This window comes from Scyliorhinus torazame, chromosome 10, assembly GCF_047496885.1.
Source record: "Scyliorhinus torazame isolate Kashiwa2021f chromosome 10, sScyTor2.1, whole genome shotgun sequence".
NCBI classification, from domain to species: Eukaryota; Metazoa; Chordata; class Chondrichthyes; order Carcharhiniformes; family Scyliorhinidae; genus Scyliorhinus; species Scyliorhinus torazame.
The window spans coordinates 54,880,075-54,896,151 of NC_092716.1; the positions used below are offsets into that span (position 1 = coordinate 54,880,075).

The 16,077-nt window shown below is 42.7% G+C and overlaps 1 protein-coding gene across 5 annotated transcripts in view; it reads left to right on the forward strand.

Annotated features, from left to right (window-relative positions):
- Positions 1 to 15,398, forward strand: part of tshz3b (teashirt zinc finger homeobox 3b) — an 87,827-nt gene extending 72,429 nt beyond the window's left edge. For all 5 annotated transcript variants that reach the window (XM_072518133.1, XM_072518134.1, XM_072518132.1 and 2 more), the window contains exon 3: positions 9,570 to 15,398. In XM_072518133.1, the coding sequence (XP_072374234.1) occupies positions 9,570 to 12,784 (3,215 nt within the window). In that variant the 3' untranslated portion in view covers positions 12,785 to 15,398. The remainder of the gene's footprint in view (positions 1 to 9,569) is intronic.
- The last annotated feature ends 679 nt before the right edge of the window (positions 15,399 to 16,077 follow it).

Genomic DNA, 16,077 nt, shown 5'->3' on the forward strand with positions numbered 1-16,077 from the left:
AGGACAAAATTGCGATGCCATAGCGTGAAAAACCACAATGCTAACTGTAAACTGCACTTATAGCTGGAATGGCAACAATTCTCTTCCTCCTCTCACCAGCTGGCACGAGGAAAGGCACAGAAATTTCTCCAGGATTGAGGTCTTTACTGACAATCCTGGTTCATTATCAAAACCCTCTGCAAGTTACGAGTTAGACGTCTTGAAGGCATATCGGTAACATCATTCAGTTTATTTTATGAAAGTTAGTTTCTAGAAGGAAACAGAAAAACAAATGAGGCTGTAGTTTCTATCATTAGATATGGTCTGTAGTTTTATTTTCCACACTTAGGAAGAAAATGTTATGGGTTATGTAAAAATATGCTAACTCAATAATCATACTAATTTTTAACCATGACAATGGTATTCAGAATTTCTGTATCCTAGCAACCTAGTGATTAGTTTGTCAATCGTGAAAAGCAGAATTCTACTGAGTAAAATATTTGATTCCATGCTTGATTCAACAAAATGATTTAAACCATTAGTGGAAGTCGAGTCACTCTGTTTTGTTCCTTGAATTCAGTGAATTACTTCATGCTGATATACACCAAACAACTAAACCCTGCTCCTACTAAGCCTGGGTCCTCGCTATGCTGTAGAAGGGGAGGACTTTGTGAATAATGTTCCAAATAGATTAACAGATGATTTTCAGAAAAGAAACAACGTCAATGCCGCAATGGCAAGGGAGCATTGTAAGGGTGCGGAAAATTCATTTTTCTTAAGGGTTGGGAATATTTCTAAAGAGGTGTCCAACCTATTGAAGACCACAACAGCACTTGTTATTCAATTTATTGAAAATAAAAGTAATTTTTTTTTAAAAAGTGTTTTTTATTTTTTGGGAATTTCTGAAAAATGTAGTTAGTCCCTACATTTTGTAGGTTTTTGTTTCAGTGTAAGAATATATAGAGATTATTTCTTCCATCTTTTGCATGATAAGGCTAGTGAATGTAGTTATTTGAATAGGGAAGTGGTCACTCGGTAATCAAAGGGTTACAGTTTGTGCATAAGTGACAGGGCTCCACTGAAATCCACTACAAGGCCACAGTCATGCATGGCTTTCGTGTTTGCCAGATTGCTCCGCATTAAAAGGCCCTCACCACAACTAAAAAATCCACCAAAGTCTACAATATATTTATGTCTCAGTGTTGTTTATTGTCTTGTTGGCTACATGTCCTGCAGTTAGTAAGCTTTTACGCGTTGCTTTCTGGGAGCTGAAGTCTGTATTTACAGGCTGTTTACTTTTGGATATTTTTCCAAAAACATCCTGAGAGGTTTTGCAGTGGTGCCTGCTCAGAGCCACTTGACTATTTTGGCCTTGAATACTGAATGCTCTGCATTATCACAAGTGTAGCACAAAAAGTAATATATCACCATTTATCTTTTGGAAAATCAGAATTCATAAAGCTTTTACAAACCCCCTGTGATGGTGTAATTATTAATTACATATGTTTCATTCATAATTCTAAAGAAGAAGACAAATGGCAGTGAAATTTGAAGTGTGCAGTAATTTATTAGGCAATAAAATTGATGTATTCACCCAGCCTTCAAAATTCATCTGTTCTGAAAAGTTTAGGGCCAAAGCCAGCAAGGGGTTATGGGACTACCTCCCCTTGGGCACTGTATAATTTTAATAAACTAAAATGGCAAATGTACAATTCCTTGGATACTTGTGGCCATGCACAGTGCGTTTTTTTAAAACTGAAAATCGATGAAGGGAGTCCATGTTAATGTTTTGTGTTACAAACAGAATGCAGTGCACCATACCTGATGCATGTTGGGAAGGAACATCATCTTCAGTGTATTTGGGCACAACTTGCCTCCAATATTATGACGTACAAGTTGTTCGGGCACTCTGACAAATTTGTGTAAAAGTATTAAAACTATTAATAAAGGGGCAGCACGGTGGCGCAGTGGGTTAGCCCTTCTGCCTCACGGCGCCGAGATCCCAGGTTCGATCCCGGCTCTAGGTCACTGTCCGTGTGGAGTTTGCACATTTTCCCCGTGTTTGCGTGGGTTTCGCCCCCACAACCCAAAGATGTGCAGGCTAGGTGGATTGAACATGCTAAATTGCCCCTTAATTGGAAAAAATGAATTGGGTACTCTAAATTTATTTTTTTAAAAACTATTAATAGAAATAAACATAACCCTGACTTTAGGATACAACCCCTTCCCCAAAACATCAATAAAGCACCTCAATCTCCTTGTCCAACACCGTCTGCTTTTGTGGCCTTTGTTATTTGGAACGTTATCTGCTTTGATACGGCTGGGAAGCAGGACCATTCACAGCTGTCGGGGAGAAGATATCGTCATACTTTCTGTTTTTGATGGATTTGTTCCCAGATGTGAAGAAGTGAAAAATTGTGTCTTTGCAACATAGACAAGTGGATGGAATAGGTGTTTTGAGATGAAGAGTATTTCACACCCAACCTTAAGGACGTAAAGTTGAACTCGTGTTCCAAGATATTTGAATTTTCTGGCTTTCATTGAGTCCTTTTGTCATTCCCTTGTGCTACCTTACTGCATGGAATGCTGCATGGAGTTAAGATAGTCACGTTTCCAGGCTTTGGGGTTGCTGATGACTAAAGCTGGTACAAACTAGTTCACTCGGTTTGAATTGCACCTCCTGATGACAGATCGTTATCGGGCACCCTGTCTAGTTCTACTTGGGTGCTAAGCATTGATTGACATTAAGTGCATGGTTGTAATAATCCTGTACTAGAGGTGTTGGCATGGGGGTCGTTGTTCTTCGCAGGAAACGAAAAATGTAAATTTTTTAAAATAGCAAATGAGATAACTTGGTTGTCAGCAGATTCTGATATGCAATTTTGTTTGGGGGGGTGGCTCCCCCCTTAACCCACATCATAAGCGGATGGTGGAGCTTTTCAGCCATGGTTGCCGCCTACTCAGGAGAAACTGCTCCGTAAATTAAAACAGTGAGGAAGGGAACTGGAACTCACCTCAGCTACTTTCCCCCAAGTGTCTCAAGAATCTCATGTGAGGTTTGAGTTAGGACATGCCATGGCGCAGATCACAACAGATGGATGAGCTTTACCACATAAATTGATTCTCCTTAGTATTACGACACCTTTGGGTTAGAGCGTGGTCAATTCAAGCCCCACCTGTCCCGGAGTCACAACACAAACGAATTAAGCAATAATTCTTTTTGAAATACCCAAAGCCTTTGGCCCTTGGCTGCCAAATAATTACAGCAGGACCACGACGCTAACCTTTCCAAATTTCTCCACACCGCCAAACTCCTCAACCTAACCTACAACAAGGAGAAGTGTGTGTTCATCACAAACCGATTAGCCATCCTCGGCTATGTGGTTCAGAACAGAGTTCTAGGGCCCGACCCGGTCGCATGCGCCCCCTCATGGATCTCCCACTTCCCCACTGCCCCAAGGCCTTCAAACGATGCCTGGGGTTCTTTTCATACTACGCCCAGTGGGTCCCTAACTATGCGGACAAGGCCCGCCCACTCATCCACTCCACCGGTTTCCCACTGATGGTCGAGGCTCACCAGGCCTTCAACCGTATCAAGGCCGACATCGCCAAGGCCGCGATGCACGCGGTCGACGAGATGCTCCCCTTCCAAGTCGAGAGCGATGCATCAGACGTCGCTCTGGCCGCCACCCTCAACCAGGCAGGCAGGCCCGTGGCATTCTTTTCCCGCACCCTCCATGCCTCCGAAATTTGGCACTCCTCCATCGAAAAGGAGGCCCAAGCTATCGTTGAAGCTGTGCAGCACTGGAGGCATTAACTGGCCGGCAGGAGATTCACCCTCCTCACAGACCAACGGTCGGTTGCCTTCATGTTTAACAACACACAGCGGGGTAAGATCACAAATGATAAGATGTTGCGGTGGAGGATCGAGCTCTCCACCTTTAATTACGAGATTTTGTATCGCCCCGGTAAGCTCAACGAGCCCCCCGATGCCCTGTCCCGAGGTACATGTGCCAGCGCACAAGTTGACCGACTCCGGACCCTGCACGACGATCTTTGTCACCTGGGGGTCACCCACTTTTATCACTTCATTAAGACCCGCAATCTGCCCTACTCCATCGAGGAAGTCAGGGCTGTCTCCAGAGACTGCCAGGTCTGCGCGGAGTGTAAACCACACTTCTACCGGCCAGACCATGCGCACCTGGTGAATGCCTCCTGCCCCTTTGAACGCCTCAGCATGGACTTCAAAGGGCCCCTCCCCTCCACCGACTGCAACACGTATTTTCTCAATGTGGTCGATGAATATTCCAGATTCCCCTTCGCCATCCCTTGCCCCGATATGACGTCTGCCACCGTCATCAAAGCCCTCAACACCATCTTCGCTCTGTTCGGTTTCCCCGCCTATGTCCACAGCGACCGGGGATCCTCATTTATGAGCGATGAGCTGCGCCAGTACCTGCTCAACGGGCATTGCCTCGAGCAGGATGACCAGCTACAACCCCCGGGGAAACAGGCAGGTGGAGCGGGAGAATGGCACGGTCTGGAAGGCCATCCAGCTGGCCCTACGGTCCAGAAATCTCCCGGCCTCCCGCTGGCAGAAGGTCCTCCCCGACGCACTTCACTCCATTCGGTCACTCCTGTGCACGACGACTAATGAAACCCCCCATGGACGTCTCTTTGCCTTCCCCAGGAAGTCCACCTCCGGGGTTTCACTCCCAACGTGGCTGGCAGCTCCAGGACCCGTTCTCCTCCTCAAGCACGTGCGGCTCCAGAAGGCGGACCCATTGGTTTAGAGGGTACAGCTACTCCACTCAAACCCGCAGTACACCTACATAGCGTACCCCGACGGCTGCCAAGACACAGTCTCCCTCAGGGACTTGGCACCAGCTGGGGCCCCACACCCCCCCCCCCCCCCCCCGCCCCGGCGCCACCCTCCAATGCCCCAGCGCACCCCACCACAGCCTCCGCTCCAGGACAATTCATCCTCCCCTTGGTCCCACCTGGGGATGAAGAGGATGTCGACACGCTCCCGGAGTCACCGACGACCGAGCCGACGCCTGACTTGCCACCAGCACTGCGGCGCTCTCAATGACGGATCAAGGCGCCCGACCGTTTGAATTTGTAACCTTCTCTGAAATTTTAATGACAACCTGTATGTAAATAGTTTTCCACCACCCGTGCTGGACTCATTTTTAACAGGGGGTGAATGTGGTAGTCACCACTGTTGTATTATATTGTATATACTGTACTGCGTACAAGGGTATTACGGTAAGGCCCCTGTGCTACAGGTACTGGGGTAGATCCCTGCCTGCTGGCTCCGCGCAGTAGGAGCAGTATAAATGTGTGTGCTCTCCGAACTGCAGCCATTTCGGCAGCAGCCGTAGGAGGCCACACATCTCTGTGTAATAAAGCCTCGATTACTCTCTACTCTCGTCTCGTCGTAATTGATAGTGCATCATAGTCACCAGGTTTATAAATCTAAACACAATTACTGTTTATTCATAACAAGAACTATAAAAATGCAGTAAAGACAGTTGGTTAATGATTAACTAATGCCTAACTCTGACTTTAACTTGCCCTCACTCTCTGTGCACACGCACACACATACGCACACACACAAGGCAGACACAGAGGGGTGGAAAGGGGTAAAAATCATAACTGAAATAAAACAAGAGTCTTTGGGCATGATTTTATGGCCATGCTGCACCCATAAAAGCAGCGCAGTATGGCCAAAAGAAGCCCGTCTACCAGAATCTATCCGGCTCAAAATGTCTAGCAAGATCTACCGCGATCGCATAAGAAATTGCAATGTAAATCCTGCCCATTGTGGGCAGAATCACTTTTTAACATCTGCATATTAAAGCGAGACAGCTAGTCTCATTTTAATGTGCATATTCCCGAGTTACCTGAGACGTGGGATCTCCTTCATCTCGGAGACCTCAGGCGCCATTCAGTGCTGGCTTCCACATTCGGGGACCAGATGAAATGACACCAGAGATCCCCAGGTGTGGAAGCCCTTTTAGCAAGGTGGTACCCGGGCACTGCTGGTGCCAGTCTGGCACCCTAGCAGTGACACCTGGGACACAAGCCTGGCACTTCCAAAGTGCCCAGGCGGCACTGCCAAAATGCCAGGCTGGTATTTTTCACGTGGTGGCGACTGGGTTGGGTGTACCCTGTGCCGGTGTTGGGGAGGGGTGCTGAAGAACCCGGGGACCCTCCCATAGTGTGTGCTTGGAGGGGGAGTCGGGGATCGCTTCTGGGGCTCCAGGGATCAGGGCGCCATATAAAAATCTTGCCCCGAGCTCGCGCTAAACTGAGGAGTTGCACGACTGGAGCTCCTCAGTGCTCAAAATAGGGCTATGTGCGGCTTAGGCCATCTATCTAACGTGAGTGCTGTTTTATGGCGTGTTTCTCGGCATTGCGAGTGCTGGGAAACACGTGGCTAAAAGTCCTCGCTGTGGTACTTTGTTCCCATTTAGTTAAATCGCGGCCAATGTTTCAGATAATGGTTTTAGCACACTTTTCCTCACAGCAAGCTTGCAGGTTAAAGTCTTTGTTTGCAGCCTGGAATGGTCTTCTCTGTAGACTCATTCATCCAGGTTCTATGTAACTTCACAAGTACAGCAGTCACAGCCTTTCCGGGGAGAGAGTAACAAGTTAAAGCCTCTGTTTACAATCCGTACTGGTTTTCCTGTAGAAAGATTCATTCATTCTGTAGTTTTAGAAATATAACACCCACAGGCTTTCTGGAGAGAAACACGGAGGAAAGATGTCAAGAGACAAACGGAAACTGTACAGCCTTTTGGGCCAACCCATTGGGCCCCAGTCAATCAATCAAACCGAATCCCAACCCATCTCTCTCACTGATGCCTAAAAGTCTGAAGCTCCAGTTTAAACCAGCAGGTGATCTCCTTAAATTATGGATTCTTCTGCTTTAATTAAAGTCACAGACTGCTTGCCTTAAAGAGACATGTCCATTAATCATCCATGGATCAAAATAAGAACAGCAAAAATAAAAGAAAGGGGAAATAAACAGGAAGGAACCTTACATTAGTGATGTGAATCACCTGTAGGAAATGTTCAAAAATATAGGTTTGTGTGAAATTCCCTCCTGATCCCCAACATAATCCAGCAAATTCTTGGATATCAATATAACTCTCAGAGCACATCATTCAGCATCAAAACATGTTTTCAAACTAAGCTCTGCAGACTCCAGGAGATCCAAAAGGTTATCAGATTTTTGTTTGCCTGGCACACGGTACATAACTAGAGTATAGTGTGTTGAGAATTCATACATTTTCCATCTTTGTTGCTTACATTTTACTGTCGCTTGTACATACTAACAAACATTTTCTGCTTGGATTGTGGTGCTTTGCTTTGACGAGTACTATTTGTTAGACATGAGGGTGAGAGGATTTCACTGATAATATTTGCACAAGATCTCTGGGAATACAACAGTATTTTCACAAGGTGTCTGACTATTTTCAGTAGGTCATAAGAGTGTGTTAGTATTTGCAGAGGCTCTTGGATGTATACCAGTATTTGTAAGGATGACATATGGAGTTTGCCAGTATACACAGACATTCCCCAGGGGTTTGGCAATATTTGAAGGGAGTCACAAAAGTGTGGCAATATTTTCAGAGGTGTGGACAGTTCCAGGGATCCTCTTGAGTTGTATCAATAGTTGCATGCGGTCCTAGAAATATGTCCAATATTTTCAGTGGTCCCATCACGGTGTCAGTATTTGCAGTAGGTCCCAGGAGTGTATCAATACAGGGAATCTCCCTTTGGAAAAATTAGAACATTTTCTCCTAAGAAGTTTATAGGTGACGCTTCCATGATCTAGGCAGCAGAGACATGAAAACGGTATGAAAAATTCAGTGCCGATTTAAAATATTATTCTCAATATTAAATTTATTCTTACTTCTGCTTAGCTCAGCTACCTTCTCAGCTATGTTTTCTGATCTGGGCATCATCTTCTGAGGTTTTGTTTTTCTGCTCTGTCTCGTTGCTGCGTTTTGCACATTGCAGTTCCTGTTCTGGGTCAGGCCAGAGTATGAAAGACATCTGCATCTATTTTTTCATCATCATTTCTTCTCCCAGTTGTAAACAATAATCATGTGGGGAAACTGGGTCTTTAGCTTTTGAATTTTGAGTCTTTGTACAATTCTATGGATTGGTCACTGATGATGCGTGAAAACAGCTCTCTCCACAATGCCCCAAACGATTATTGTAGGCCTGGTCTGTTGGAACATAATGAAAAATAAATATTGCGAAACAGCAAAAAAAATGTTACTGTTCCAATTTCTGGGGGAGGTGCCTGATTTTTCTGCACAGCTCATGCATGATGCTAGTATTTGCAGTGATTAATCGCTGTTTTCGCGCATGCTGTTTCTGCTAGTTTAAATTGGATGATGACATCATTTTGTTGGCACACACATACTCTTCCAAACAACTGTTCAAATCAGAACCTCACCACCCCCGCCCACCTTCCCCCTCACTCTTTTGCTTGTAAAATCTAGGGATTTGTTTAATTCCATCAAGTTGGAGTCCAGACTTTATTGAACTGATTATGCCATGAGAATGATTCTTTTACAGTGAATTTTACATTCGGCGCTGATGCATTTTTTTTTTCAACACCACTAATGGTGAAAAATCTAAACGGGAGTGCGAAAACTATGTAATACAAACAACATACATTTTCATATATCTCAGTACTCTCATGGGTTTTCAGTAGCATTTTATAAATTTATTCAAAGAAAATTACTGCAGCATGAAAACATCAAATCTTATACCAAAACTTGGCAATCTTGTTATTGTCATATTTTCCAAAAGCTTTTTTTCTAAACCCATTTCTGACATCTGCAGGCATGCATGCATTTCACTGTTTTGACAGAGTGAATGTCTGATTAAAATGATGCACACTTAAATGTCAGTGGGTCGAAAGTAACATTCTTCCATAAACCTGTATGTAGCTGTGATTAGTCAGTACAGAATTTTTCAACCATCTGTTCTTCCATAGCAGAATTTTTGAAGTATGGAAGGGCAAATCCGGATGTAGCTCTCTAAATCATCATAAGGTTTTGAAATTTGGAGCCCAAATTTTGATAATCAGTCTGCATATTTCAAGCAGCTTTTTATTTAAAATAAAGGTAGCATTTAGAATTAATATTCAATTTGCTAAACATTAAGACACAGGAATTTATAATGGTTGTATAATTTAAATTGTGACTGCCTCGGCTTGGAAATGCGTTAGAGGTAGAAGAAGCGCAAGACATATTAATTGACAGACAGAAACTGCTGTCTCTGAGGTTGATACATGTAATTTATTACTTTAGAAATGAATGCCACCTCCAGAATTTGCTTCATTAATTTCAAATTTAGTTTTAATTTCAAGCTGTTGCCCCTTGAGAAGAATAAGGTGGCAAATTATGTTTGAAGAGACGATTTTATGCACCCAAGAAACACTACATTTTAACTATCTAACTTTGCAGCAGATGTTATCAGTTATGATGTTTTGCCATATTTAATTTCAATCCGTACCAGCAGCAATTACCTTAAAACTGTTCTCTCCTTTTTTTTAAATGCAGCCTACGTTTCAGACGAATTGAAAGCAGCAGTGTTAGGAGACGAGGAAGCTGAAGCCAATGAGTCTGGAGCTGATGGGGAATCGTCCTCAAAGTATGCGTGCAATGAGCAGGAATTTAGCAAGGAGTCACCTAGCTACCAGGACTCTCCAGCTGCCGAGTTTTCCGGCCAGGAGATGGACAGCACGTCTCACGTTAGTGAAACCAGTGATCGATTGGCCGATTTTGAGAGCAACTCGATAAAGAATGAAGATGAAAGCAAGGAGGGCGGCGGTCTTCCTGAGGAAGGAGTGCAGGACAGTTTAGAACAAATGAAAGCAATATACAACAATATCCTGTCCAATTCCTACTGGTCATCGCTGAGTCTGGGCCTGAACCAGCCAAGTGGGCCAGTAACAAATGGTGGCAGTAGCAGCAGCAGTAGTAGTAGCAGCAGTAGCAGTTGTGGAAGTGGGAGTTTTGACTGGCATCAGTCTGCCATGTCAAAGACATTGCAGCAAGTCTCTCAGACCAGGATGATTCAGGAGCCAAGTCTCTTCAGCACAGTACAGTTGTACAGACAAAGCAGTAAGCTCTATGGTTCCATATTTACTGGGGCTAGCAAATTCCGCTGTAAAGACTGCAGTGCTGCTTATGACACCTTGGTGGAGCTGACTGTGCACATGAATGAAACCGGACATTACAGAGATGAAAATAATGAAACTGACAATAACAATCCTAAAAAATGGTCCAAGCCTCGTAAACGCTCTTTACTGGAGATGGAGGGAAAGGAGGATGCTCAAAAGGTGCTAAAGTGTATGTATTGTGGCCACTCTTTTGAGTCCCTTCAAGACTTAAGTGTTCACATGATCAAAACAAAACACTATCAGAAAGTGCCTCTAAAGGAACCTGTGGCACCAATCTCCACAAAGGTCCTCCCGGCCACCAGAAAAAGGGCACTGCTTGAGCTTGAGCTGCCAAGTTCTCCAGATTCCACAGGCGGTACACCGAAAACATCTCTTTCTGACACAAGTGATGCACTGCAGAAGTCCTCCAACCCTTATGTTACACCAAATAACCGCTATGGGCACCAGAATGGTGCCAGCTACGCCTGGCAGTTTGAGGCGAGAAAGTCTCAAATCCTCAAGTGTATGGAGTGTGGGAGTTCTCATGATACGCTGCAGGAACTCACCGCACACATGATGGTAACTGGACATTTTGTTAAAGTGACCAATTCTGCCATCAAGAAAGGGAAACAGATTGTTGAGGCACCACAGACGCCGACACCAACACCGGTGACGGCCATCTTGGAAGATAAAGTCCAGTCCGTTCCCCTAGCTGCAAGTGCTTTCACTTCGTCGTTAAGTACCCCAGCCAGCGTCTCACCAAAATTAAATCTTGAAGTAAAAAGGGAAGTTGAAAGAGACACTGAAATTGATGAGGATAAAGTCAAGGAGAAGGTGAAAAACTGTGGTGATGATGATGAAAAATACAATGTTTCCTCAAAATATCAGTATCTGACAGAAGAAGATCTGGAAGAAAATCCTAAAGGAGGCCTAGACATCCTTAAATCTTTAGAAAACACAGTGACCTCTGCCATTAATAAAGCTCAGAATGGGACTCCAAGTTGGAGTGGCTATCCTAGCATTCATGCAGCTTACCAGCTTCCTAGTATAATGAAATTACCATTTGGGTCATCAGGGAAGACTACACAATTAAAGTCAGCACAAAGCAACATTGATATTATGGCATCTCCTAAGAGCCAGCCACTAGTTTCACCGCCCAGTAGCCAGAACTCTCCTGTACCAAAAAACAATTTCCATGCAATGGAAGAGCTAGTGAAGAAAGTCACAGAAAAGGTAACCAAAACGGAAGAAAAAATGAAAGAGCCGGAAAATAAATTGTCTCGACTGAAGCAGGAAGCACCTTCTCCGTGTGGCAGCGAAGCAGGAGAGCAACAGAAAAGCGAAGCTTCAAAAGATCCCAGTCCTAAAAGCCACGAAAATATTTGCAACAACCAGAAAGACACCACAAAAGAGAGTCCAGTCAAGGATCATTTGGAGAATGGTACAGAGGCCTTAAAACGCACGACAAATAGTATGTGCACCAGCACAGCTATTATTACAGACCACCCTCCCGAACAACCTTTTGTAAACCCATTAAGTGCATTGCAGTCCATTATGAATGTTCACTTAGGAAAAGCAGCTAAACCTGCACTGCCTATCCTGGACCCTATGAGCATGCTTTACAAAATGAGTAACAGCTTGGCAGAAAAGGCTGCTGTGGCCACACCAATTTTGCAGGCCAAAAAAACAGAGCCCATAGACCGTTATTTCTATCATGTCAGCAGTGACCAGCCCATTGATTTGACGAAAGCCAAGAGTGACAAAAGTGGTTCTTTGGGTTCAGTGCTTTTGTCATCCATATCCCCGTCGTCAACATCTTCTTCATCCACTGTGACAACAGCAAAGACATCTGCAGTCGTGTCATTCATGTCAAACTCGCCGCTACGCGAGAATGCCTTGTCAGATATATCTGATATGCTGAAAAACCTGACAGGAAGTCACACATCAAAATCTTCTACACCTACAAGCATTTCAGACAAATCTGAGGTGGATGGTAGCACTATGGAGGAGCTAGAGGAGATTTCCCCAGCTCAAAAACGTAAAGGCCGTCAGTCAAACTGGAATCCACAGCATTTGCTCATACTGCAGGCCCAGTTTGCAGCCAGCCTGCGGCAAACCACAGATGGTAAATTCATTATGTCGGACCTCAGCCCACAAGAGAGGATGCACATCTCAAGGTTTACAGGACTCTCCATGACAACGATCAGCCACTGGTTAGCCAATGTCAAGTACCAGCTTCGAAGGACAGGTGGAACAAAATTTCTTAAAAACCTGGACTCTGGTCATCCAGTGTTTTTTTGTAATGATTGTGCATCACAAATCAGAACTCCTTCAACCTACATCAGTCACTTAGAATCACATTTAGGCTTCAGGTTACGAGACTTATCAAAACTTTCTAGTGAACAGATAAGCAGCCAGATAACACATGCAAAACTGCCCTCTGAAAAATCAGTGTTGCCATCTCAAGACGATGAGGCTGGGACAACGTTCCAGTGCAAACTTTGTAATCGGACTTTTGCCAGTAAACATGCAGTTAAACTGCATCTCAGTAAAACTCACGGCAAATCACCAGAGGATCACCTTCTGTATGTTATAGAGCTGGAGAAACAGTAGCATTTACTTCAGTAACCTAACTGTTTGCTTTGAGGACAACTCTGAAAGAAGCCTTAAAGCTACTGTAACAACTCTTGGCACATGTTCTTGATTTACTGCAGAGTAGCACTCTGATCTGAACTCTTTTATATAACTGTACAGTGTTTATTGGAAGCACGTAATCAGCTGTTGTTACTGGTTGATTACAAGGGTAAAAATGGTAAGTGTTTGGAATTTTGTGTAAATTGGATTTAGTTGCTGTGTATCGCTCAGATGCATTAAGCTGCATGCGTAATGGACAATTTAGTTAAGCATTTAATACTGAACCTGGTGCACTTTCTCATGTGAATTAAGTGTGCTGGCATTTCTCAGCCTTTAACCTTTAACCCTCTGAGCACTGCTAAAGCACTTCTGCATTAAGTTGCAAAAACAAATTGGCAGCATTCTTATTTTTCAGATCACTGACTGAAAGCCATTATTAAAATAATGATCTGCAGCTGTCTTTATTCAATTCCATTGTCATGATATTTGTGCAGATGATTTTGCACAATATAATTTTCAGATGTATTATTTAATGGAAATTAACTATTTACAGAGCTAAAATGAATAGTCAATGCTCAAAGGGTTAATAAAATTAGAAAAAAAAACACTTGTACTGTATTTCTTCAACAGTAATATACAAAATTCTTTCAAAGGGTTTATGCTACGAGATCCTGCTACAAATGTAAAAAGGCATTCCATGATGTAACCTCCTTTACTTATTTATGAGCACTCTCACTTGTTATTTTAATGATCATCATGTGTAGAATGCCTTTGATTGGTAAGTTTTGTTCTGCCTAATTATTCTCCCATGATTCCCTACTGCATCTTTATATTTTGGCATATAAAAGGTAACCTGTGGTTACCAGCACACTGAGTGAGTCTGTTCATCTCCATTTTTCAGTTAATTTGCAGAAATAACTGACAGCTGACACCATACGAGAATATATGTATAAAATTGACATGTAAACAGCACAGATACTGTAACGCACTCTGTGCCCTGTCTTGTTGCTGGAAATGAAACACCATTAATACTGTTCATATAACTTTCTTTTCCCCCTGCTGCAACATTAAACCATTTTACAATAATTTTGTGTTGCTTTTGCAGTATAGTCTACATACAAGGTGCTGCAGGTAATGAGTACATTAACATGGAACCTGGCTGGAGCTTGAGTGGGTTTATGGTCCTGTCAGGCAGTGGTATTGGTTAAAGTATTATTTGTCAGATAACCACAGCACTTACAGAGAGATACTGTAGGGGTTAGCACCTTTCGATAGGCCTTAATTCACAGGTGCGCAATGGGACCTAGCCGTAACCCCACCCAAGGACTGGCTTATTCCGACACATTGTATATCTTCCACCCGCCACACTTACACAGTATCTTAAAATAACATTTGTGATGAATGTGCAATTTACCTAATTTATGGCACTATGATGTGTTCAGGGCTACATACAAGATGAAAATCTTAAATGGAGCTTGAACAGTGCACTTCACAACAAGAAATCAATATGCCATGGCTTAGAGAGCTACTGCTGAGGTAAAATTAGCAGAAACCAACTACCAAGGAGCATAGCCCCAAATCTGTAACCGCAGAGTGGCTATAGTAAACCAAAGTATAACTTAATAAAGGATTGGTATCTAACAAACAAGACTACCAACATTTGTGCATGAAATCTCAATTTTTGTAATATTTTATGTCCTGTACATATTGATCTTTCAATGCTGTTGACTTCTGTCCCAGTCAACTGGCATCAGACCAGCTCGAGATGACAGCCGCCATGAATTATGTTTTGAAAATTGGGCATTATCTAAAACCAACATTACCCAGCAAGCTTGACTGTGACATTAACAGAACATCTAATGAATGGTTACTCGTTGAGAAACCATGAAGCTGACTGAAACATTGGGTTTACTTTTTTCAATTTTCCCATTTTTATCTATGTGATAAGTTTTGCTCAAGAAGCATTAACATTTGTCTGAGATTCTTTCCCTTTTCCCCTTTAACAGAAACACTGTATATACTTGACAGCTTTCACAATCACCTTAACCCTTCCAGTGCTATTCACAGCATTTGTTGGGCCAGCGATATGGAACTCCTGCTTATTCAGCAGGGGAAGGATTAAAAATTCAATCCCATTTTGTATTTGCTGGACTTTAAATGGATTTCTAATTGTCATCTGCTTTCCATGATTGGATACAATGGATATATGTACTGTGCATATGTGCTCTACATGTTAGAACGAGAATACTGGTTATTTTATACATTTGAGAATTTAATTACACAATTTCTAGGATTCTGCTGAGCCATGTTCTGAAACATGTAAAACAGGCGCAGTAGCTGCAATTAACCTGAGTATTAAATTCAGAAAGTAGTTGCAATTCAAATTCCATGTGAAGTCAACATTGTCTTTTTAATTTCCTTAAAATTGTTTATTTAAATTTTGTTACAATGTCAACATCTTTTCTACTGAAAAATATTTTATATGTTAACATAATCGATTATTGTATGAAAGCACTCTGGACCACTGCAACAAATACAGTGTATGAATGTAACAGGATACAATAAAAAGAAATATACATGTTACAGAACCAAATAGGAATTCCGTACCCTCGGTTTAAGTAAACAGTTCAGCCAGTCTGAGTGGTGATTATTGGGTCATGCCCTTCATTTTGCGTGTGTGTGTGTGTCTGTGAGTGTGCATGCGCGTGAGTGTCCACACACTCTGCCCAGTGAAAGCAGCACTTCATGATATTGTTATTTTTCTTTATAGTTGTAAGTAAAAATACCACAAACATTTGTAAATGTTAAACAGCTGAAAATACTGAGGAGAATCAAATGTTCACAGGTTTAAAATCCTATCATCTCACTTCTAAACAAAATGTTGCTGCAATTAGCAGAATGCCTGTGGCTCAATTGAACCTTACAGCCGTTTTCACAAATGCAGAAATCCCATTTGACAATCCTGATAATCTGTTATTATTAAGTTATTCCACACTGATGGAGGATATCTATACCGAATAAACAGCAGGGGGGCCGGATACACAAATTATATCTGTTACAGTTCAAGGGTTCTTGCAGTGGAACTAAATGACCTAACACCAATGGCAGCCGTGTTCGGAAAGGTTTAATGATATATACTTTCAAAACCTTGTGTTAATTAATGCAGCGCTCAGATACTTACATTCAGTATTAGAAGAAACAAATGACAGGATTTTCATTAAACTTCTGACAAAGTCATGGTGGCGGAGCAGAACGAGATCCAAGAGATTTTC